The sequence below is a fragment of the Natator depressus genome, chromosome 11, assembly GCF_965152275.1.
Source record: "Natator depressus isolate rNatDep1 chromosome 11, rNatDep2.hap1, whole genome shotgun sequence".
Lineage (NCBI taxonomy): Eukaryota > Metazoa > Chordata > Testudines > Cheloniidae > Natator > Natator depressus.
The window spans coordinates 1,530,710-1,555,589 of record NC_134244.1 but is presented as its reverse complement, the minus strand read 5'-3'; the positions used below and the strand labels follow the sequence as shown (position 1 = coordinate 1,555,589).

The 24,880-nt window shown below is 52.0% G+C and overlaps 1 protein-coding gene across 1 annotated transcript; it reads left to right on the top strand.

Moving 5' to 3' along the window:
• The first annotated feature begins 242 nt into the window (after positions 1-242).
• RETREG2 (reticulophagy regulator family member 2) lies at positions 243-23,202 on the top strand. Its single transcript, XM_074966992.1, has 9 exons — positions 243-436; positions 4,861-4,967; positions 11,423-11,453; positions 12,329-12,464; positions 14,030-14,114; positions 15,948-16,085; positions 16,551-16,645; positions 17,760-17,895; positions 19,011-23,202. The coding sequence occupies exons 1-9, from the start codon at positions 243-245 to the stop codon at positions 19,715-19,717; spliced, it is 1,629 nt and encodes a 542-aa protein (XP_074823093.1). The 3' UTR covers positions 19,718-23,202.
• Positions 23,203-24,880: the final 1,678 nt, after the last annotated feature.

Here is a 24,880-nt window from a genome sequence, read left to right as displayed (position 1 = left end):
GATGAGGGAAGAGCGACACCGGAGCACGCGCAGTGGGGTCAGCAGTGTCACGTGAAGAGGGCTACCCCCCCCGCAATAACACGTGACGTGACGGGGGCCCGCCGGGCCGGGACAGGTGATGTCGAGCTGTCCGCCGGCGCGTGCGCAAGGAGCGCCCCAGCCGGCCTCAGCGCGCGCGGCTCCTTCCGGCGGCGGCTGAGCCGCGCCCCTCCCCCGCTGCTGGGCGCGCGAGCCGAGGAGCCATGGCGGGCGGCGGCCGGGCGGAGGAGGCGGCCGGGCCCGAGGCGGACGCCGAGGCCATGGAGCGGTTGGCGGCGGCGCTGAGGCAGCGGCTGCGGGGCTGGGAGGCGGCGCTGGCGGCGGCGCAGCGGCTCCTGGTCTGGGAGAGGCCGCTGCACAGCCTGGTGACGGCCGGCGGGCTCGGGGGGGCCCTGTGGTGAGCGGCGTGAGGCCCGGGGCGGGGGGCCCCCTGTGGTGAGCGGCGGGGGGGGGGCGTGAGGCCCGGGGCGGGGGGCCCCCTGTGGTGAGCGGCGGGGGGGGGGGGCGTGAGGCCCGGGGCGGGGGGGCGTGAAGCCTGGAGGGAAAGCAGCAGGAACCCCCCAGGAAACCCGATGCTGCGTTCAGACTGTTTCTCTGGGGAGATGCATTACAAATCTTGTCCGTTTGTGAAGTGTGGGGTTCTCTGCCCCAATGTAGGTGCCTTGTCCCTTCCACACGTATGCCATCTCATGGTGATGCTGCTGTGGTGGGAGAGTTGTCATTCTCTCCAGAGCTTGGTCAGTGCTACTTGTTCAGAGAAACCTGGCGTTGCTTTAGGTCTGGGTGAGACGAGTGTTTTTCACCCTCTCCCTAGGGGACTGAATGCAATATCACTTCTGGGCAGGGACAAGTGCAGCCCTGTTGTAGGACAGGAAGAAATGTGGTCCGTGGAGTTCTGCACTGTGCCCTGCTGTTGCCCTCTTCTCTAAGGTGCAGATCCGAAACTGCGGCCAGGCTGCATAGCTCAAGATAAGGCATCTTGTGATGTCACTGGTAGTCTCAGAGGGCTGATCAATTTTATTTAAATTTAGGGGATTCCTGGAACTCCTAACAAGTTGTCTATGTGAGTTGGGCAGAGTTCACATGTCCCCAGCTTGAGGCCAATGAACCAGTTTCCTTTGGCTTAATGGCCAGTATAAAGCTGGGTGTGAGTTGTTCAGTGCCCAGTTCTATAATTCTCTCATGCATCAATTGCCAGGGTGTATTCGCTTCATCATCTTTACAGAAATCTAAAATTCCTGTTTTGAAGCCTGTATTTAAGTGCAAATGGAACTTCAAGTGATGTTCCATAGAACCTCATTTCAGAAATCATTTCTAAACGACTTTGGGACATTTTCCGAGAACCTGGATGGTCTAATGTGAGAGAGGCTTGAGGGGAGACTAAAACAAAGCATAGAATGACCCGCTATCCCCAAAGCATCCTGCAGGCTAAATCAGGGCAAGTCTCATGACTGTCTCAGAGCAGAGAGTGTGTGAGAACAGTGGGTAAAGTGCAATGCTAGAAAACCATTGTGGGCAGTTGCATGCCGATGTTTACAAGATAATGCAAGCAGTGTAAAAGGAAATGAAATTGAGTTGCTGCCATACCGCAAAACCATTGCCATGTCTAGCAACGTTAGCAGCATCTAGAATGATCCAGTGCAGCATTAATGGAGGATGTTGCAGGTTAGGATGCAGGTGCATTAGTAGAGCTGTCATGAGGACTCCAGAATTAATTAATAGTGTCTGTGGGTCACACTGGAGAGGTGCTGGCACAGTGGGGTGGTGAGAGCTTGCACTACCTTTCCTAGTACAAAGTCTCACCTTTTTCTGAGAATTAAAATTCTCCAAAATATTTTTAAAAGACCAAAGTACAAGACTTTTCTGTCCCTATTGCATGTGTTTAATAGCTGATGTGATTGCACTTCTCTTGGGATTAACTAAAAAATGGCACTGTATACTCCCAGGGGGAATGTACCTAATGTGGGAGACTGTAAAAAATCAACAGTATAGTGAGGCAGGGAGGGAGGGAGGATGAATCAGAAAATACACTTCACTGTGGGAACATCCAAAATGTGCCCATCCAGGAGTTACACTAACATCTTGCCAGCTGGCATCTAACTAGCTTAAAACAGTCCTTTGCATCTGCCCTGAGTATGGGGGTGCGAACCATGGGTAGAAGGGGTCCCAGCATATAGTACGCCATCTTGTCCAAAGAGGAGGCCTCTGCGCAGATGTTCTTTCTGTCTAATGCTCCCTTGGTCTATGGGCTGCACTTCTGTATTCAAGATGAGGTCAGCCACAGTACCTAACACAGAACTGCGTGGCTTGTGTTTAGCCTGGAGTAACCTTGCTGCTTTCCTTTGACAAGCACAAACAGGCCTCTCCCTGCTGCCAGAGAGGTGCCAAGAGGTTCTACAGGATTTGCCTATGATGATAAAGTGCATGCTCCTGCTGGCAGCTGTAGCTAATTGGAGCCTCGCCCAGGCATGTTTCTAAGTTAAATTCTTTGTCCTTGCTATATTAGAGCACTTCATCCTAGGGTCACAGTAGGTTAGTAACCCTAGTAATGTTCTGGGCTGGAAGGAGGCGCTACATACCACCTTGGTCCCTCCACTAATTGATCTCAGTGTTTGCAGACCTTGATCTCTTGCTAAGCCTATAGCTGCTCTGTATTTCTGTCCTGGCACATTCCTTTCACCCTTCCCTGTGGTGCCTGCGTGTTGTTCTCCCCCACACACACGCACACAGCAGCAGCATTAACAAATTTGGAGGATGAGTGGCAGAACCAAGTTGTGGACTGGAATGAAAAACATCCTGTTTACTCATGTAAACAATGAGTCAGGTTTTTTGGCAAAATGTTCAGTCTGTGGTCTTCCAAACAGAAAAGGACAAAATTGGTCAGAAAATCTTACTTGTTTTAGATGCTGAAACAATGAACAATTGAATCTAAAATTATGGGAAGAAAAAAGGTACTTGACCAATCACTCATTTAAATCATCTTCTATTACTGTTCCCTCTTCCTTAAAATTACCCAGGCTGAAAGTGCTAGAACTTGCTAGAAACTTGCATAATATGCATCGCCTTAAATGACTATGAACTAATGTGCTGAATATAGAGGGTAAACCCAAAGCAGAGCTTTGAAGCTGGAGCTGTGCTGCAAGGCTGGTGTGTTTGGGAGACTGATGTATGAGGAAAGATTAAAGGAGCTAAATGTGTCTAGTTTGGCTAAGCGACAATTACAATGGATTAAATGGGGTATGGGACACAAGTACATGGGACACAGAATGGTTTAAGTGCCACAGGTGGGGGAAGGCCTGAGTACAGTCCCACAGGGGCTATAATTGGAGATTGAGCTGAAATTCAGAAAAGAGACATTTAAGGTGAACAGTAGGAAAAACTTCCTGAGCTGGTATGTTTCTAGCTGTAGAATCATCACCCGGAGGGAAGAGATGGGAACAGTTCTGTCTTGGCCCCACTGAAGGGAAAGGGAGGTTGTTTTGCCTGGCCCTTGATAAGACCTAATCTCTCTCCTGAGCTCTCTAACTTCTGATTCTTTGGTTTACCCTGGAGTTCAGCTCTCTGTTGCTCTGCACTAGGGGTGGCCAACCTGAGCCTGAGAAGGAGCCAGAATTTACCAATGTACATTGCCAAAGACCCATAGCTTCCCCCCTCCCCCGCTTCCAGTGCCTCCCACCCACCGGCAGCACCTCCCCCTCCCTCCTGGAGCCTCCTGATCAGCTGTTTTGTGGCATGCAGGAGGGGGCAGAGCGAGGGCATGGCAGGCACTGGGGAGGGGGCAGGAAGCGGTGGAGTGGGGGCAGGGCCTGTGGCAGAGCTGGGGGTTGAGCAGTGAGCACCCCCTGGCACATTGGAAAGTTGGCACCTGTAGCTCCAGCCCCGGAGTCGGTGCCTAGACAAGGAGCCACATATTGACTTCTGAAGAGCCGCATGTGGCTCCGGAGCCCCAAGTTAGCCACCTCTGCACAGTGAGATGCGTGCACCTCCTGGTTGTCAGTGTTTCTAGTGCACTTCACTGTTTGAGGTTAGTCTCTTGATAAGTGAGTCCGTGCTCCCTGGGCTGAGAGCACTTTCAGCCTGAAAGCATAGAGGGCGAGGAGTGTATTTCTCCCTCTTCAGCCTGTGGCTGGCCCAAGGATGGGATTGACGAGCTCTGGAGGGAGTCTGGAAGGAGACGTTAACCTTTCTTTGCTTGCTGCTGGGGGGTGAGAAACCAAGAAGAATGGGGCTGGAGTTGGGGGGTGGCGCCTGTTTCATGAGCACCTTTTGCTGTTGAATTTATGAAGTGTTGATTTCTGCCTTGGAGGAGACAGCCCCTCTAGCTGGGGGTGAGCATGGATCTGTGGGACTGTTGGGTACAGGCCAGAATGTCAGTGAGGGAGACGGGAGAGCCTGGGATCCAATCCATCTACATCAGCTGAGTGTTAGGGCTGCACGTGACCCATGCTTGGATCAGTGTGGGAGAGGACCAGCAAAAGAACTAGTGTTTGGGATCAGTTTTCTGTTGCCATCTGATGCAATCTGAGGATGGTTTAGAAACCGATGTATCATCTGTCACCACAGCTCTTTTCAAAACTGAGCTAGTCTTCCCAATGCACCTCCTAAAGAGTCAGTTAGAACAATTTGCATTTACAGTGTGTAGTGCTGTGAGGATTTGTACTTGTGCAGCTGTCCTTACTTTACAGCACGGGAAGCAACGCTGGTATAGAGGGGGGAGTCTGTCTGCCCACAAAGCAGCAGTTATGGATTCATCTTAGTCACAGGCGCTCACAGCATTCTTCCTAGTGCACCAGCTAATGACCGCTCTGTCTGGTTTCCCAGGTTGTTTTCCTCCACTTCTCTGCGACCTCTCTTTCTCCTCAGCATCTCTCTGCTTGGAATTCTCTTGCTGGAGAGGTGGAAGCCCAGGTTCCTCTTTGACTTCTCTGGTAGGTGATGCATATTGCTGTACCTGGGGAATCATGGGATGAGGTTACCACTGCTGGGTTGTGGACGAATGCTGGTGTTCCCTGGCTGGGTGATGGGAGCTGCAGGCCCCTTCCCTTCCTTCAGGGCCTTGTTCTGCTGCTGCTGCCTCCCTTGCATGGAGCGCGCTCAAATCCACAAACCGGCTTTGGCAGACTCCGTGGCGGGTTGGAGCATGTGCAAAGAGGAGGCAACAGTGGCTGGTGCAGTCAGAGTGTCTGTCTGGGGATTAGTACAGCTGCCTCAGTCCGTTGGAAGTTGCTGACAGCAGTTCAGTTTGATGGGGCCTGGCGAGGCCCAGCCCACTCGGATACGCATGTCAAAAGGACAGTGACTGGGGTGGTACAGTGTGTTTCTGCTGAACACAAGGATTATTCTGACTCTGGGTCTCCTCTGCCAGTTCAGGTGGGAAACTCCTCGGAGCCCAGGTTCTCTGAATCAACGTCACTATGTTAATCCTCCCTTTTTCTGAACAGAGTTCTTCAGCTTCCAGGGATCTGTGTCAAACAGTCTGCAGTGCTGTCCTTTCCATAGGAACAGCCATCCTGGGTGAGACCAATGGTCCAGCTAGTCCAGTAGCCTGCCTTCCAACAGTGCCCAATGCCAGATGCTTAGGGAGAATGAACAGAAAAGGGCAATTATCGAGTGATCCATCCAGTCCCAGCTTCTGGCAGTCAGAGGTTTAGGGACACCTAGAGCATGGGGTTGTCACCCTGACCATCTTGGCTAATAGTCATTGCTGGACCTAGCCTCCAGGAAGTTATCCAGTTCCTTTTTGAACCCAGTTATAGTTCTGACCTTCACAACATCCTCTGGCAATGAGTTCCACAGGTTGACTGTGCGTTGTGTGCAGAAATACGTCCTTATGTTTGTGTTAAACCTACTGCTGGTTAATTTCATTGGGTGACCCTTGGTTCTTGTGTTTTGTGAAGAAGTAAATAACACTTTCTTCTTTGCTTTCTCCACATCAGTCATGATTTTATAGATCTCGATTTTATCCCCCCTTAGTCATCTCTTTTCCAAGCTGAACAGCCCCAGTCATTTTAATCTCTACTCATACAGAAGCTGGTTCGTGTCCCTAATTGTTTTTTGTTTCTCTTCTCTATCCTCCTTTCAATTATAATACCTCTTTTTTTTTGAGAGGGGGGTGGGGGTGACCAGAACTTCATGCAGTGTTCAAGGTGCGGGCGTACCATGGATTTATATAGTGGCATTATGATATTTTCTGTCTTATCTAGCCTTTCCCTAATGGTTCCTTCTAAACACAATGCAGAGGGCGAGAGGCAGATTCCAAACACGAGTGTACATTGCTAATAACATAACAGTCAAAACCGATGTATTTATCCCAGGCTGAGCCACAATCACCTCGTTGTTGTTCAGGAGAGAGGCCTGCACTCCATCAGGAACAGTCAAACCCGGATACAGCCATCTCCGGCCGCAGCAGGGTTGCGGAGAGGATAATGGCATGAACACAACAGTATGAACTATGGCTAGGTTACTGTATTTGTTGTACAAACCAACATCTGGCTTCCAGCTAGTAGGTAACCGGGATCATCTTGCACATCTTGGCCAATGTATTATGGGGACTCTGTCAACATCAGACTCAGGCTATGTCTACACAAGTCACTGCAGCTACGCCGCTGTAGTATAGACACTTGCTGCAGGGACAGAAGCGGTGTCTCCATAGCTGCAATAGATCCACAGCCTTGAGAAGCGATGGCTAGGTCTCTGGAAGAATTCCTCTGGGATAGAGGTGTCTATACCAGGGCTAAGGTTGGCTTAACTATGTCTCTCACAGGTGTGAAAAATTCACACCCCTGAGCAAGGATGAATATTCAAACAAGGTGTGATTGGTTGCTATATAGTTTGAGCCCCTCTTTCAGCTAAATTTATTAAATGAATAGACTTTAGGAAACAGTTCTGTATGAGAGGGGGCCCGTCTGTGTGTGCATGTGCGCGTGTGTGTAAGATGGGCTATATGTGACCTACTAGGTTGGTGACTTAAAGGGAGCTCTCACATGCAGCCCTGATAAGATTATCTAGGCTGTAAACATTTTTTCAGTTGTATTAATCTCTTCATTCTTGTTGCTGTTTGTTTACTCTGTGCACTTCATTCAGCTTGGGCAGTGAAAGTACGCTGGCCAGTTTCTTGAGCACTAGCATGATGCTGTTTTTCCAACGCTGCAGGGAAGAGTTTAAATGTTTAAAAATACCCCCCAATCCTCCAAAATGCCTATTTGCATTAGGCTTGTTAAATCCTTTAGTTAACAGAATTCTGGCTGCCCTTTATAACAGTCTTACAGAGGTGGGAGAGGGGAAGACTTTTTTCCTTCAAAAAAGAGCAGATCTTAAAGCCATCACCTTCTCACACGGCAAACAGAAACCAATGCTGGAATAGTTATATAACACGAAGCAGAAACGGAGCCAAGAAAATCAGTGTTAAGACTGATCCCATGTCCTTGACTCTCAGTGCGATAGCCTGATGCACATCCTCCATCCTGTTGTCCTGACTTTTGCTGGACAGAACTGCTTCTCTCTGAGTTGCTTTCTTCCCCACAGGCTTCATCTAAAACCAGTTCATGGGCTGTTCTGTCCCCTCGCTGTTCACTGTGCTGCCCTCCTGCTGCTGCCAGCAGAGGGCAAATCACCTTCCTGATTTACCCAGTTAGGTCACAACCTGGATTTCAGTGTAGTCTGTTGTATCAAATTTCCTTAGCTCCTGCAAGGGAAGAGCCGTGTTCCGGCACCAAGGGGCCTCCTAGTGCGATGAGCCACAGCTGAACATGTAATGGCTCTTGTCTGAGTCTGGCCTCCAGCTTAAACACAGAATGGCAGCCTGGTAGCTTCATGCTTTGTATTTCTTGCAGAGCAAGAAACAGGTCAGTACAGCACCTGTAAGAGTTTATACATATATGCACACACTCCTCAAAACCAGTATGTGACAGTCTGGAGCATCATGGGAGACTGAGCGTCCTCAGTAATTCCACTTGTGGATGAAAGCTGGTACGAAACATTAGCTTTTATTCTTCAGAGACTCACCCGCCACAATCAGGGATCGCAATGTGAGCACAGAGAAGCACAGCGTGTTAGGAGTCGTATCGGAATGGAATGGGTGCATTCTGCAGCCATGTACCTACACCAAACATGGCCACTTCCCCTTCTTTCCATTCAAAACTAACTCTTGGAATGTTACAGTAACATGAAGGTGCTTCCTGCAATGAGGATCAAAGAGGAATCATTACTGGATCACGATACAGAACCGAGTATGAGAGAGAGAGAGACACTTGCCTCCAGGATCTTGTGGTCTGTTAGACCAAACACACAGGAACCACAATCTGCTGGCTGACCAGACGACAGGCAGAGCTGAAAGAGGTGCAGATCATTCCTGCATTCTTTTTTTTTGTCTTGATATTTAAAGTCTATGCATAAGTATACAAGAAGGGATTTGAATAGAGTACGTGTCTGCCTGGGTGTAGGGGGAGCTGCATCTGGGGTTAACACCTCTGCCTCCACCCATGAAGTTCACTTCTCCAGGGGTCCAGATCCTCTTGTGAATGGAAAACACCTCAAGTCACACTCCAGCACGAGGGTGGAGGCTTGGCTCAGTAGCTGCATTCTGTATGGACAATAACTAGGACACAAATGAATGCCTGGTGCTCTTTTAAAAAGGAGGCCTGCTTTCTAGCTGAGTTTGCACTGGGAATTTCTAAGAGCTGAGGAACTGCAGGTGCTGTCACCTGACCTGAATACTGGCAGTCGTGTCTCTTCAATGCAATCTGGTGTGTCAAGCTGTGCTTACACTGGGTTGTAAGTTAATATAAATATTTACAGTGAAATGTCAGCAGGACGTTACTGTTCTGGACAGATGTTTAAGGCCTGCTGGCTGTCCTGAATACACTCTCTAACCTCCCACTGATTTAATTGGGATGATTGCGGATGATATCTCAGCAAGGAGAGTGGGGATTTAAAAACTTGCTCATTTGAGTGGTCCCAGCTCCTGTGTGAAGCTCTCTCCAGCTTTGTTGTGAATGTAATCCCTCTCTTGGCTCTGCAGTGCATTGGGGTGGGCAGCACGCAGAGTGTGCTGCTGTAAGAAGGGATGGAAACTACTAATTTTAAACGAGAGCTTGAATTTTGCCAAATATGGCAATATCTGCAGAAGACCCTAACTCTGTACAACCTGCTGTTTTTTCTTTACCAGTGGATTTCTGTTGCACTTTGGTCGGCTGCAATAGACACCCAAAATGTACTGTCATTCTGCATCTCCCAGAGACACCATATATTTGGAGCTGGTTTCAAAATCATTCAGAGTCAGCAGTTCTGGAAGGAGTCATCTCATTCCCTCTGTGACAGCCTGGCACCCCAGGGGAGACACATCACACCCCCCATTGCCATAGACTGAGTAACTCTACATTGCTTGCGGCACGGTCTGCTGCACTGACAGCCCTGGGCTCCTGTGGAATTCCACAGCCCTGGTGCTGTGCCTCAGGAAATAGGAGAGGTGGCAGCGGTCGGCCAGCGCAGTATCGCTTGTACGATAACAGTGCAGGCGTTACTTGGCTGCATTAGCTACCACCTAATGCCGCCAACAACAGAAAGTGCCGGTGCCAAACACGACTTCCGGAGTGATGGTGGCGTAGTGCAGGTGGCACCTGCACCTCCAAGAGCTGGATTTCTCTGGCAGCACCTTTGAGACTTTTCAGCATGGAGCTGGGATAGCAAGGGGTTTTTGCGTCCACCACAAGAGAGAGGTAGACTCCCAGCACAGCAAATTGGCTGAATTACTAATGCTCGCATCTCATGCTGTGGCAGAAAACCATGGCTCTCGGTGTGTGACGGCTGAGCTGATCAAATAGCCACCAGAATGCAGCCTGGCAAGGAGAGTGACTGGGCAGCTGACAGCTGATTACGGGAATCTGGGTCACAGACTCGAAGGATTGCTTCCTCGCCTCTGCACACTGTCTCCCGCTCCACTGCACTGCTCAAGAGCTGGTCGGTTCGGCACTTACAGCAAAGGGAAGCGTTTGACTGACTTGCCTACCGCTGTCATTTCCAGGGACAGTGTATGGCGAGCAAATCTGCTAAACAGAACAGCTTCCATCTCTGCATCGGGAACACTGGCGAGAGTTAAGTCTGAGAAGTCCAAGTCTCAGTCAGCAATCACCACTGGGAAGAATGCTTATTTCCTTTTTGCATCTCACTCAGCGGGGGAGTGAGACTGGACTAGACCAACCACTTCCACTTCCTGGTTGACAAGATGCTGGGGAAAGATTCAAAAGCCCTTCTGTTCATACAGGGTTTAGGAACCTGTTTTTTGCATACAGTTTGAATTCCCGGCCTAAATTCAGCTGACAACAGCCCTTTATTTGTATTGCACTTTTTGGATGCTTGAGGTAAAAAATCCCATCGGAGCTTGGAGTTGTGGAAGCATCAGGAAATGCCTTCAGCGCTGCACAGAAGACCTGCTTCATTGTCCCTGGGTCTGTGTCCCAAACTGGGCTGGAGAGATGCCTTGGCCAGTCAGCATTTGTCAGATTCCCAAGCCCTTCAATTGCCTGAGCTACATCTGTACAGTGGGGTCCTGGGCACCTTGGTAGGACAAAGAGTAAATAACATTGATTTCCCAGTGGGGTCAGTGCCGCCAGCAGGACATAGTTACACCCAGGAACCCCACAGCTAGTGAATTATACAGCAGGTCTGTGCTATTTGGTACCCAAGTGCGGGGAGGGGGATGTTTTTAGCATGCAAACATCCTGCCATGACATGCAGAGAGGAGCCTCCTCGGAACACTCTCAGCAGATGAATCTAGGGTGGCAGGTGCTAAAGGAAATGCAGCACGTAGCTGACAGCCCAGGGCATAGTCTGAACCATATTCAGGGACTTCGCTATTCAGTTTTCAAACAGTCTCTGAGCTCCTCTTTTGCAGAGCTCAGGAGCATCATTGGTGCCTTGTCAGGAGTTGAAGGGATGCACCTGAGATTGCAGCTGCTCTTGTCTTTAATATGGTGTTGCAGCCTGTGGAAGCGACTGGCCCCAGCATGCAGGACTCCATGTTAATCTGTATTGGTGTCCCTAGTGGAGACGGAATCTGTGGCCTGATTGCATTGCCTGCTGGGGTCTGAGTGTTGCAGCCCAGCTTAGGACAAGTGCAGCCACTGGCCCCATTACAGAGCTTCGTGGGCTCAGTCTGGGCTGTGTGCAATGCTTTGGTCACTCTGGTGTTGAAAGCTAACCTTTACCAGGACGCGTTCCCGCTTATCTCTGCACGTAAACACATGCAAACCCAAAAGCCATCTCTAGCCTGATTTCTACATTCAGGGAGATCCCCTGGCTAATTCTCTGCTCAGCTCCTAGCAATTAAGCTGTCGTGTTTTATTTTTCACTTGGCTAACGAATCTTTCTTGCTCTGTCCCTACAGCACAACCCTCGGAAGAGCCAGGAGGGGACAGGTAGGCTCACTTGTGCCCTCTTGGGAAAGGGGACAATGGGGGTGGTGAGGTCAGTGTGATACTCTCGTCTGTCCTTCTCTCTGCCTGGCCCCCCCTCCTTTGCTCTCACTCAGGATTGCTCTCCACTACCACTGCAGTGTGTTTGTGTGCATGGTTCCTGAAGTGCCTGTTCTTTGGCTGACACACAGCAGGGTTTGCAATGGTTCCTCCTTCCGCAGTGGGAGCCGTTTGCTTCATTTGCCCAGGAACAGCATTTTGAGATTCCAGGAAACCTTGATACCCTTCAAATGTGTGTGTGCTTCTGGCACTCAGAATGTCCAGGATTTTTCCCTAAAGCTCATGCCAAGAGGATCTGTCCCACCCTATTTTAAGACTCCGCAGAGAGAAGGGAATCCTTGGGATTGGCTTTTGTAGAGTATATGAGCCACCTGTAATTGCATGCTTCCGGCCCCCAGTGCTTAGCCATTGGTTATGGGCAGCATGGTCACTCTGCGTTCCAGGGCATTTGTTACCCGGGACTGGATGCTAGGAGCTCCCTGAGGGTTAATTGCAGCTCTGCTGCGTCACCTCTTGACCTGTGGCGTGGGGATGTTGCTGTTTGCAAGGAGGTGCTGTGTTTTGCAGCAAGGTGCCTGGGCCCCTGCTCTTTCAGCATGGTTCAGCTGTCCCTCGTCAGACCCTGTCTGAGGTTGGAGTGGGGTCGGCAACTCAGAGAGGCATCATTAGTGAAGTTAAATTTGAGATGCACCCCATTATTATGAAGCCCTTGAAAGGGAGCCCTGCTTCCCTGTGGCTGCTGTACACACCCCACCCACCCCCCATGAAATGGGGTGCGTTGAAGGTTTGTCCTCTTACACTTGTATCTGTTTCTCTAGTGAGAGTATGCCGGCCGGAGCACAGCCTCACCTTCTCAGTGTCCCCGAGCTGTGCTCTTGCCTGGCTGAGAGCTGGGTCACCTTCAGGTTGTACCTGCAGGAGCTGCTACAGTACAAGAGGCAAAACCCTGCCAAGGTAAACGTGGGCCATGCCACTCCCCCCTGCTGGAGGTGTTCCTCTTGTAGTCAGGGGCTCCTCAGCTGACCTGGGGGATGGGAGGAATCTTAGGGCAGGATTTACACTGATACAGCCCTTCACTAATGATTGCAGGTGCCCTTCTCTCATCCCACTCTGCCCAGACATCAGGAAAGGGAAGCTTTGCTAATGAATTATTGTGTTGCCAGCACCTGTGAGCTGGGGCCGAGCTTAACCCCTTATGGGAATGGCCAGCCCTTTGTTCCTTGATTTATAGTCTGAGTAGGAAGTTTGCCCGATTATGGCTTTTGCCCTTTCATAGGCTCCGTTCAGCGCTGGAAGCTGTTTGTATCTCTCTTGCAAGCAGCACCTGCAAGCTGCTATTCTCCAAATCCACAGTGCAGCGGTGTTCAGGGCTCCTGAATGCGTGAAAGAATCTGGCATAAACCTAGGGGTTGATGGATGTGCCAGATGTTGTTCGGAGAGGAATTACCTCTTTGTAGCCAGGTCTTGGTTCTGGCCTGCCTTAGGACCTCAACCGTCACCAAAGATCAATGACATCCACACAGGCTATCTTTGTAGCAGACTTGGCAGAATCCAGTACACTCAAGTTAGAAAAGCAAGTGGGTTTTACTATATTTATTTCCATTACTGGCTATACCCACTTCTCAGACAGATGACTCCACAGTTACAACATTCAGCCAGAAGGGGGGAGAAAGGGACTCAAGACAGATGCCATAAATTTAAAGTCTGGTCTTCTCTAGTGTTGAGCTTGAATTAGTTAGAAGATGAGACTCAGAGTGCACCAAACTCTCCTAGATGGCTTCCTTTACTTGGCGAACCAGTCTTTCAGCTCTGCTGAGCATTAGTCTCTCCAGCCCTGACCCCTTTGACAGACCTCCAGTACCCTAGAGCCATCATCTAATCTGCGAGAAGGGCCTGTGCCCCTCGCAAAGAGCAGAAGAGTCTTGGCTGGATGGTCACACACCCACCAATTCTAGATGAGCCATGCTGAGGGTGGACAGGGCACCATGGATTGTGAACAAATCCTCTCACTTCTCTGTGCCTCGGTTTCCCCATGGGGGTAATGGAAGGGATAGTATAGACTCCTCTAGAAAATGTTAATCTACAAATGAACAGCACTATCTAATGCCTAATTATAATATATCCTATCTTACTTCCAGGAGACCTTGTTGAACTGCAGAAGTGTGATGGTTTAGGACATTCCCAAAAAGCTTCTTTTTGGGGGAGGTGGGGGGTGGTCACAGGTTCTTAGGTTTCGCTAGGTCTCCTCTACACTGACTTGCTTTTTTGCACTTCACTCTGCTTTTCCCCAGGGCTGGGAAGTTTGAGTTCTGACCATCAATGTCGGGTGCTTAGGACAAATCTAGGCCAGAATAAGCCATTGGGTTGGGTCAGGCTTTTGTGGTTTAAATTTTCAAATATTGTTACAATATTTTAAGGTGAGAAATGGCGCTGAGCGAGTCTTTTGCACCAGCTGCAGGGATGGCGTCTTTGCCTCTTGTCTGTTGTTTTGTTCATCCCTCACCTCTTTGTTTCCCCAGTTCTGTGTGAGGGTCTGTTCGGGGTGCCTGATCCTGGCTATGGTCGGACACTATGTTCCAGGCATAATGATCTCCTCTATCATCTGTGAGTATAAGTGGCTCCTTGGTGACTTTCCTGAGTCATCTGATAAGCTGGTAGAAGTGTGCTCACAAGTCTTTCATATCCCACAGCCCATACCAGATAAAGTGACGTGCGTAACTCCTCACCTCCCTGCCACCTCAGGTCATTCACTAGGGTACTGTTTATGTAGGCCCTACACTGTGATGCAGTACAGCACAAAGCCAGCAGAGGGAGCCAAGGTCAACCAATGAGGCCTTTTCCCAGATCTGCACTGTTCTACACGCTCAGGGATTGTATGTAGTTGTAGGTGCGTTGCCCATGATATTAGGCAGACAGACAAGGTGGGTGAGGGGGCCAGTTAGTCCAATAAGATATTACCTCACCCACCCTGTCTCTCTGACACACTCAGTGAAGCAGATGTTCCTGCAGGGAAGCAGAGAAATGCAGTGTCACTCTGAAACTTCAACAGAGAACAAGTCCATGGCTGCCAGGCTTGAAAGGGAAAAGTTGCTGGGGAAAGAAAATGTGTTTTCAACCTTCCCAAAGCGTTACAGGCAGCAGGAGGTAAAATTGGAAGGAAATGTAAGTACTTGGCTATCTTAAGATCACCCTAAAGAACTTCATAATGTAGTCAGAGCAACAGTTTGGAAATTTGGAATGCTGATCTGCTTTCTCTTCTTCTGCTCCAGTGGACGTGTTAGCTTATCGGGTCACTCAGGTGTTCGGCACACTGGCTTCCAGTTGGGGCACAGCCTTGCTTGTAAGTCCTAGGTTGCTGCTGCCCTTTCAGAAGTCAGTCACTTTAATTAACCCCCATCTGTAGCTCCAGCTCAGAGGTCAGAAATGAGGTGTGTTGGTTGAGCTCAGGCTTTGTAATAGCAGGGGTGTGACAGGTAAGGACTGCTGTGCATTGGCAAAGCTGTTTGTGGATGAAAGCAGCCCTGGAATAATGGGGCGGAACTGCAGATCAGGAGTGAGATGAATTGGCAGACCTGTAAGGGTGAAGCCAGTGCCATCAGACTGCTCTTCAGCAGACATCGCGTTCCATTCCTGGTGCTCCTGTGCCTGGCTACTGGGAGAATTGGCCTACTGTTCCTTTCCTAGTTTAAGAACAGCCACAGTGAGTCAGACCAATGGTCCACCCAGCCCAGTATCCTGTCTCTGACAGTGGCTAATGCCAGGTGCTTCACAGAGAATGAACAGAACAGGACAATTATCGACTGATCCATCCTCTGTTGTTCAGTCCCAGCTTCTAGCAGTTGGGAGGTTTTAGGGACACTGGGAGCATGGGGTTTCGATCTGGCCATTTTAGCTAAGAACTGTTGATGGACCTGTGCTCCAGGAACTTATCTAGTTCTTTTTTTTAACCTAGTTATAGTTTTGGCCTTCACAACATCCCCTGGCAATGAGTTCCACAGGTTAACTGTGCGTTGTGTGAAGAAATACTTCCTTTTTTTTGTTTTTAAACCTGTTGCCTATTCATGTCACTGGGTGACCCCTAGTTCTTGTGTTATGGGAAGGGGTAAACAACACTTCCCAGTTCACTCTCCACACCCTTCCTGATTTTATATACCTCTATTGTATCCCCTCTTAGTGATCTCTTTTTCAAGATGAACAGACCCAGTCTGTTTGTTCTCTCCTCATATGGAAGCTGTTCTATACCCGTCCCCTTTTTTTTTGTTGCCCTTCTCTACACCTTTTCCAATCCTAGTACACCTTTTAGATCAGGTGACTAGAAGTGCCTGCAATATTCAAGGTGTGGGCATACCATGGATTTATACAGGGACATGATGTTTTCTGTCTTATTGACCCCTTTCCAAATGGCTAACCTGCTCTGGGTTCTCTCTGCATTTCCAGTGCTCAGCATTCTGCTCTGGCCATTGGTGGTTTACCATGAGTTGATACAGAGGATGTACACTCGGCTGGAACCTGTCCTGATGAAACTGGACTACAGTATGAAAGCAGAGACACTGCACCTGAAGCATGAGAAGAGAAGTAAGGCACTGTTTTTTCTCTGTTCTCTCTGCCTTGGCCGGCTGGAAACCCAGTTTGGCTAAAACCAGCACTGGCAAGTAGGAATAGGTGTGGAGAGCCTGAGAAATGTCCACCATAGCCGGGGGGAGGGAGGATCATCTTAGAGGTTACGACTAAGGGTGATGGGGTAAAACTGAGCAAAGGAAAATTTAGGCTGAATATTAGGAGTATGGGGAGAGACTGCTTGGCAGTGACCTGTCAAACAGTGAAAGAGGTTCCTAGGGGAAGGGGTGAGAGCCCCATTACTTGGGACGCTTAACTGGGCCGGGCAGAACTCAAGCGAAGGGGCTGAAGGGAACAAACCTGGCCTGGCTCTTTGGGCAGGGGTGGGGATGGACTAGATGGGACCCCGCAGCTCCTTCCCTCCCTTTCCAGGATTCTGAGCCCGGTGCCACTCAGTGATGATTCTTCCGTTTCTGCACACAGAGCGCCAAGGAAAGAATGAACCCATGGCAGGCGATGAGCCAATGGCGGAGACGGAGAGTGAGAGTGAGGCGGAGCTGTCTGGCTACTCCCCAGTGGTAAGGGCCGCAGAGAAGCTGTGCGGTAGATAACCCTCTCTTCCCTGCCAGCACCTCCCCAGAGAGCCAGGAACAGCGGGTTGGTCAGAATGCAGCCACACTGGTAACCAGCAGCAGAGCTGTCCAAGCTGTCCCTGGCCTCTGGGCCCTGGCAGGGATTGGTAAGTCACCAGTGGGTGCTCAGGGAGGGATACGAGCTGCCTCTGTGGAGGGGCTGTGACCAAGAGCCTGCTTGTCAGGTGGCCCCGGGAGCAGTGTGGTGGAGTGCAAAGCCCAGGGACCCTTGTGGAACTGGCGCCCTTGAGCCCTGGAGTAAGGGAATGCCCTGCCCTGCCCTCCCTAACCCCTTGAGCCAGTGACTAGAGTAGTCCCCATGGGCTCTGGAGGGAGTCACGCTGCACCTGCCTCTGCTGGCCTGCAGGCACCGGTGCTGGTGGTACAGACAGCTTGCTATTTCCTGGAACCCTAATCACGCCCAGGGTAAAGGGTCATGGAGCTGTTCCCCACCACCCGCGCTTGCTCGGCAGATGGGAAATGTGTAGTCCCGTTTATTTCCATGCTGATGGGGTGATCAGGGCAGGCGTCTGGTTTTGCTGCAGCTGCCAGTGGAAGGAGAAGCTGGGCTGGGAAGTGGGAAGCTTTGGGTCACATGAAAGTATCTGCAGTGCCCTCTGCTGTTGTGTGTGTGTGTGTGTGTGTGTGTGTGTGTACGGATGTCTTTTTTGGCGTGGCCTGTTGGCAGGACTCTGAAAGGGGGCCCTGCCCTTTGCCACAGTGGTGTTCTGTAGCTGCTGCAGGAGGGGAGAATCCCCTGCTGTGGGGATTTCTAGGACTCGTAGGAGTTACACACGTGCTTTTCACTGGGCCCTCCATGTTGGGCGCTGGCAGGACGCAAACCCATCCAAGCTCGCTCACTCCAGGAGCAGCAAGGATGAGTCTGTGGCTGGACAGTGTCATGATGATTCTGCCCAGTCCCCGGCTCATACAGTATGAGAACCTTGTGTGACAGTTCATCTGGCAGATAACTTCTGCCCCTGCGGCTCTGGTCTGTGCAGAGGAGCCAGCAGGAAGCGCTGCCAGCTGGGCACCCAAACCTAACTCCCCTCCGCCACAGGTGGATGTGAAGAAGACAGCACTAGCGCTGGCGATTACAGACTCCGAGCTCTCTGACGAGGAGGCTTCCATCCTGGAGAGCGGGGGCTTCTCTGTTTCCAGGGCCACCACCCCGCAGCTGACTGATGTGTCTGAAGGTATGTGGTGATCGTAATTCCCACCTTCACCCCACCCACACTGTCCTGAAACAGCTGTCTGGTAGGAACAGGCCATCACTCTCCCTACCCCTGGAGCTGGGACAGGCCCCTGGAGGGCAGAGGGAGAACCAGGCTCTTCGCAGGGGGAAAAGGGCCGGAAGGACGCCAGGAGACCCTCGTTTGGCAGTTAAAGTGGCATGCCCCATGTCCCCAGTCACTGGACTGGGCGTCTGTGTGTTGTCATTTCTGGGTGTTTGAAGCTCTCCCAGCGGGGCTGATAGTCCAGCCCCCATGGTGATGGGCTTTGTGCAATTGCTGCCTTGGGCAGCGAGGTGTTAGCAGCCGCACATCTTGTCATGGCTTACCCCGATAGCCATGACTGCTCCGGCTGTTTGATCTCTGCTGCCTGCATGATCCTGCTCCATGCTCTGCCCTGCTCCCTGCCTAACTCTGGAAAGGGAGGCAGCGCAGTCCTCAAAGGCTCTGCCAATGAGCAGAGAGGCAGGCAAACCCGGCCAAGTGATGACGTGTGCGTGGCGCTGTACGAAACAAAGCCAGAGGCCTTGCCCTGCAGCGCTCCCTGGCTCTGACTAGGGCTGTGTGGTGGTGACGACAGGATCACAGGGCTGGTTGGGTGTGTGCAGGAGGAGTCGTGGGGACTGGGTAATCTACGGGAGTGTAGCTCGTCAGACACGTCGGGGTTGGGTTTGAGGGGGGATTGAAAGGGGAGAGGGTGGAAGTGTGACAGGAGTTCTAGGCATGAACAGGCCCAGTGGCAGGTGGAGGATGGCAAGAAGGGGGTGGTCAGGTGAGCCACCTGCTCCGCACATCCCACATGTGGGGCAGAGTGAAGGGAAGTGGCTCCTAGGCAGGAAGAAGCTAAATTGTGGAGGAGCTTGAATCCAAAGTCATGTTCCTTCAAGCACTCCTCTCGTGGAAGTACAGGGCAACTCCCTGCTTCCACACTACCCAGGATGGAGCTGGTGGGGGGAGGGGGCAAAGATCAGCTGATCTCTCAGCTGGACCAGGCAGAGTGCAGCCTGGGTCTAAGGGAATGGGACTGTGGAGAGTGGGAGAAGTTGCTGGTAATGCCATTGCCTGGCTGTGCCTTTCAGACCTGGATCAGCAGAGCCTGCACAGTGAGCCGGAGGAGTCCTTCACCAAGGACCTGGCAGAGTTCCCCTCCGTGGAAGAGTATCATTCCAGAGACCTGGGGCCACAAAGCGACGATGATGCCTTTGGGGTGCCGCTGGGCCCCGAGCTTGCCCATGCTGCCCACGAGCTGGACTCTGCGGAAAAGGAAGCTGTGGACTCTGACCTCTCCGTTCTCCATCTAGCTTCTCCTCTCCATTTTGTAAATACACACTTCAATGGGAACGGGCAAGTGGTGCCAAGCAGCACAGATCCGCAGACTGCTGCTGCCCCCGGCCTGGGCATCTGCATCGATGTGCTAAGTGAGGAGATTGTTGCCACTGCGATTACTACGGTGGTGCAGAACACCCTCTCGGCCCTGCTGCGCTCCTCTGAAGCTAGTGAGGGGCCTTCCCTCTCCGAGTTCCTGCCCACTGAGCCCGAAGAGAAACTGAACTTCCAGGCGCAGCTATCAGAGACCGAGGTGGTGGGGATGGAGCCTGCAGCTCCCCCAGAGGAGGAGGGGGAAGTGGATGACTTTGAGCTACTGGATCAGAGGGAGCTGGAGCAAATGGATGTAGAGATGGGGCTTGGAGGAGAGAAGGAAGTGCAGGAATTGCCCGTCGCTCCGGTTCCAGTTTCCGAGCTGCCAAAGCGAGAGGATCCAGAGGAGGCCGCGTCTTTGTCTTAGGTCGTCTGTCGCCCCCTCTTTCCTCGTCGTCCCTGGAAGGAAGGGAAGGATGGATGGACAGACGGACTCTTGCAGCGATGTCCAGTCCGTTTTAGATATTCATGTTGACCAGGATGGCAAAAAGTCTGTGTTAACGTGTTGTGTCTGGAATAACCTGTCCTTTCTATCCTTCCCAGCCCAGCCTTCCTCAGTCTGAGTGAGGGGAGGAGCCAGGCTGCAATTGTAACACCAACCCCAGCAAAAGCTTCCTAGTGATGGTGCAGTATTTTGGTCTGTCTTCTGTTTGTCTTTTGTTTTGCACGCAGAGTACTGAGCTAGATGTAGCTGCTGCTATACCCACATCCCTGGTAGGACAGATGCAATCTTATTTTATTGGGTTTTTAAATGGCTAAAAGTGTAAATAATTTTAAGTGTCTTTGATTCAGCTGGATGGGGAGAGGGGAAGGAAATTCAACTCAGATCTCCGGGTGCAGGGGAAGTGAGAGGGGGAAGAGCAGAGGCAGGCTGCTTCCTACCAGAAAGGAAAAGGTGGGTGATTGCAGGAAGGGACCTGCGAGGCTGATACCAGGTTTTAGTATCCTCTCCATCAAACGGCACGTCTGGCATTTCCATGTGTGTCTGGCCTGAATTATGCTACCTGCCCGCGTTGGAGACCACTGCTGTAAATGGAGCAGCTTCTAGGTCTGGATCAGTTGCTCCTTGCCCCTATTCTGGTGCGCCCCGGTTCTCTCCTATCTTTAACTCTGCGGCACACAGATGGCTCCTCAAACCATCGTGCTCTAAATAAGCATGACCAAGCCAGACCCCTGAGTGCTGCTTTCTCTTGTCTAGTGTCTCGCTGTGGCAGCTGGCTGGCTTTCCAGTGGCTTGGAAGGAGTTTATAAACTTGGCTTGTGCAGCAGAGAAGAGTCTGATTGTTTTATGTGTGAGGCTGTTTTGTGGCCCTAGTCCGAGGGGCTGCGCAGACAGTAATTGTGTGAGGGGGACCCCCCCAAAATCTTTAAATTTTTAAATAACTAAAGGCGGTTTTTAGGCAGTGTTCTGTAATCTCTTACTGCACTTTACGTCCCAAGTGCCCCCTCCCTCGCCCCAGGCCGGGCCAGTACAACGCCACTCTGCCACCTGTCCTTGGCTCGTCCCTGCTGTGAGCACCTGCCATCTCCGTTCCAGTCACTGCTGCCCAGTGAACCTGCCCCTGCTCTGGCAGGGCTGCCCTAGCTGGGCCTGGGAGCTTTCAGGGCAGTGCGAGGGACTGAAGAGCCGCCTCCGATCCTGTCCCCTCAAGCAGTCCTGTTGGAAGCACCTCCCGTTCTAGCCCAGGTGGGTACCCAGAGTGTACCGTGGACTAGGTTCTGGTCTTGTGTCCATCAGGAGGCTCTGCTCCCTGTATCGCAGCCACAGGCCATCCTAGCTCTAGGCCCTGCCTTAAATGGCTCCTGTTGTGTTCCTGGAGCAGGGAATGGGCGTCCCTGGCCGTAGCTCTGGCCTGGGAACAAGGGAGGCTCCACTGACTCCAAGGGGGGAGCTGTAAACCAAGGTGGCAGCTTCTTTGCACAGGCCCTGGGCTGGAGGCAGCAGAAATGTCTCAGCCAGCGTGTGAAGGCTCAGCGCGTACCCTTGGCAGCATCTAGGTCTGTTCGGGCTAGCTCTGTCTCCACACAGGCAGCGGAGCACTGCAGGGAAATGTGGAAAAGGCCTCTGTGTAATGGTGGGCCGTGGGATTTCGGGCTCTGCCTTGGGCATATAGGCCAACACGCCCAAGAGCAAGGCTGCCTGGAGCCTGGCTGCCTGGAGCCCTCCTGCCTGTCGTCGCACCTATTACGTACAATCCCTCTGACTTCCGTAACCCTCGTACTGTCTTCATGTACCCCGGGGTCTGGCTGAGACTGCCCGAGCAGGGAACTGAGTTACTGCTGGGGGATCTCTGTGTCCTTCTTGCACGTAGACTCTGCAGCGCGAGGGGTCCTTGGCTAGCGGAAGTGGAGGTGTGAGTCTCTTATGTATGTACAGGGCTGTTGCAGCCTCTATCAATTCTTTCTTAGGGTGCTGCAGTCAAGGAATGTATGGAAAGTGAGAGGCTGCACGGCTGTGGCCACCAGTCCCTGGAGTATGGGCCCAGGGTGGGAGTCTGTCTAGCTTGAGTGCAGAGGCAGGATGCCTTGCTGTGCTCCCCTGCTCCCCAGCCAGCACGCTCTGTCCCAGAGCTGAGACCATGTCAGCTCGTTGCACACCCAGGCACAGCCCCTTGACGGGATTTATCTCATAACTGACAGCAGAGCTTTTAAATCAGCAGCGACTTGTGCTCCAGAAACGTCTCCTGAGACCAGAGGGCTGAGAGAACCAGGGGATGGGAGCAGAGGCCCAATGATGTCCTTGCTACACCCCTTGGGCAGAGCATTTTGGAGCGTTCTCTGGCCCCATGACGGCAGCTGAAGCTGGGCTTTGGCTGTCCCTCTGTATTGTGTGTGGGCTACTCCCCCCTTTCCCTGTTAGTGCGGGACAGGGCAGACTCCAGAGGAGTTGGTAGCTCTGTCACTGTTTGCCAAGATGGACACTTCTGCACTCTGTGTGACTTCCTGCTCAATGGAACATTCCATGGGAGTGGTGGTTTATGGGCCTATGAATTCTTCAATGGTAGCCCCTCCTGGCCTCTTTCGAGCTAGGACGGTCTGCTTTCAGATCCCAGGTTTGGGAAGCATTAGATTATTTATTGAGTAGATAATATAGAGGCACTTCCCAAAAACCTCCTCCTAGCCCAACAGATGCCAAACTGGCCCAAATGGAGCCTGTTCTCACCCCCTTTACCAGAGCAGTGTAGCCCCTCGCAGGCGGTGCTCTTCCTTGGAGGACACCATGTCTCATGAGGGTGGCTGCAGCCTGCTTTGGTGTAAATTAGATAAGCTCTTGGTAGGCTTCCAAAGCAACATGTGGGCCCCCTTGTCCTGCATTGCACTGGGAATCCCGGGCGCAGCACAGCATCCTGCGTTCTACCGGGCCGTGTGCATGGCCCATGTGGCAGCCGCCCATGTTCAAATGGTGCTAACGTGGTTCCAAAAAGCCCCTGCCAACGTATCCAGTGAACAGGCTGCTGCGTGTCGCTAACCCAGGCATTGTTGCATGGTAGGAGCACAAATGGGTCACAACAATTTGGACCCCAAATTTTCTTTCAGGATGTGGGGAGGGGAAGGGGTCTTGTATGCTTGTGCTCATATGCCCACCCGCTCCCTGAGAACTGTGTCCGCAAGAGAATTTGAGGCACCAGTGCTGGTAGCCGTGGGTGGCTTTTCATTGCTGGTAGGTCTGCAGGAGACCTGGTGATAAATGTTGCTCTTCCTAATAACATCCAGGAAAAGGGGCAGGGGGGAAGGGGTCCTTGTAATCCGTGTTCATTCTATGGCTATATTTAAAAGCAAAATGTAGAGTTTGTAATAAAAAATAAAAACAAAAAAAGGTAGAGGAGAAAGTTCTGGGCAATAAAATTTGTTGGCTGAATGTGGTGGAGTCTTTCGAGCTCGTCTTGCAGCCATCCCTCTCGTGTGGGGTGTCAGTCTGACATTCAGCACCAGGCATGGGGGGAGAAATCGCTTCTTTTCAGATGCCTGTCTGTGGCAGTACTGCACACGCAAACCAGAGCTAGCAGTGAGCGTCTGCTAAGACTCGAGGTGTGTATCTGCTGTTGGGGTGGTGTGGGCAGCCCCCCGAGGGAGGTGACAGGTTCGGGTGGGGCAGAGCCAGCTGGCAAGTGGCTGGCTACCAGCTTGGATTCTCTCCCCCCCCCCCCCCCCCCGGTCACTCATTGCTCAGAAAACCCCTTTCTGTTGCAGTTGCTCAGCCTTGGAGCGTTGTTACAGTGACAATGAGGGGTGGGAGAATGTGGAGGACTCTCAGCTGTTTGGTTGTGTCCGCTCAGCATCACTCTTCTTGGAAACCTTGGCAGCCTCTACTCTGCAGTGGCCTACGATGCTCTAATGTCAAGTCCCTCCTTTACGGACACCTCCCCAGTCTTCGACGTTCTGCTGGCCAGGAAATCCCCAGGACAGCCACTACCAGCCTTGAGAAGCTGCTGTCTGGAATCTGGGCCCTGTGCCTGCTGGGCCTGGGCAGGAGCAAGGCTAGAGCTGCTGCGATCTGACTCATGTACTGCAGCCCTCTCCCCTTGCAGCTAAGGGAGCCTGGCGGGTACAAGCCTCCTGCTAGTTAACTTACAGCTTGTGGGGCGGGGGGGCTGGGACCCAGGTGCCCTGGCTTCTACTGGCTCTGACAGTGGCCTGCTGGGGCAAGAACAACTATCTTCAGGGCTGGAGAAGGGCAGATATAGCCCCTATCTTCAAAAAGGGGAACAAAGAGGACCTGGGAGTTACAGACCAGTCACCCTAATACCTGGAGAGAGACTGGAACAAATGATGAAACAGTCAACTTGTACGCACCTTGAGGCTAACCGCTTTAGAAGGAATAGCCAGCATGGCTTTGTCTAGAACAAATCATGCCACACTACTTTGATTTCCTTCTTTGGGGGGGTACTGGCTTAGGGGAGGGGGGGAAGCAGTGGACATCATGTCTTGATGTCGGTAAGTCTTGACACAGTCCCACGTTCTTAGAAGCAAACAAGGGAAATGTGGTTTAGATTAATTTACTGTCAGGTGTGCGTAAGAACAGCAATGCTGGGTCAGAGCAATGGTCCATCTAGCCCCGTGTCCTGTCTCTGACAGTGGCCGGTGTCGGATGTTTTGGAGGGAACACAGAGGGCATGTATCAAGTGACCCATCCCTTGTCAGCCAGTCCCAGCTTCTGGCAGTCAGAGGCTTAGGGACACCGAGAGCAGGGGGTTGGGTCCCTGCCCCTCCTGGCTAATAGCCATTGCTGGACCTATTCTCCGTGAATTTAGTGAAACCCGTCATAGTTCTGGCCTTCGCAGCATCCCCCGGCATGGAGTTCTGGGGGTTATTAGCCCCAGGCTGGGGGAGCCCTGCCCTGGGCCTTATTCGCCCCGGGCTGGGCGACGTTCCCGGGCTGGGGCGCAGGCTGCCCCCCCAGCCCCCGGCTTTGGTCACTGCGCCAAGGGGTCACGACCCCTCCCGCTCCCCCAGCGGCCGGGCCGGGCAACCGGTGGGGGAGATACGGCGGGCGCTAGGACCTGGATCGGCGCGAGGGAGCCCCCGCTGC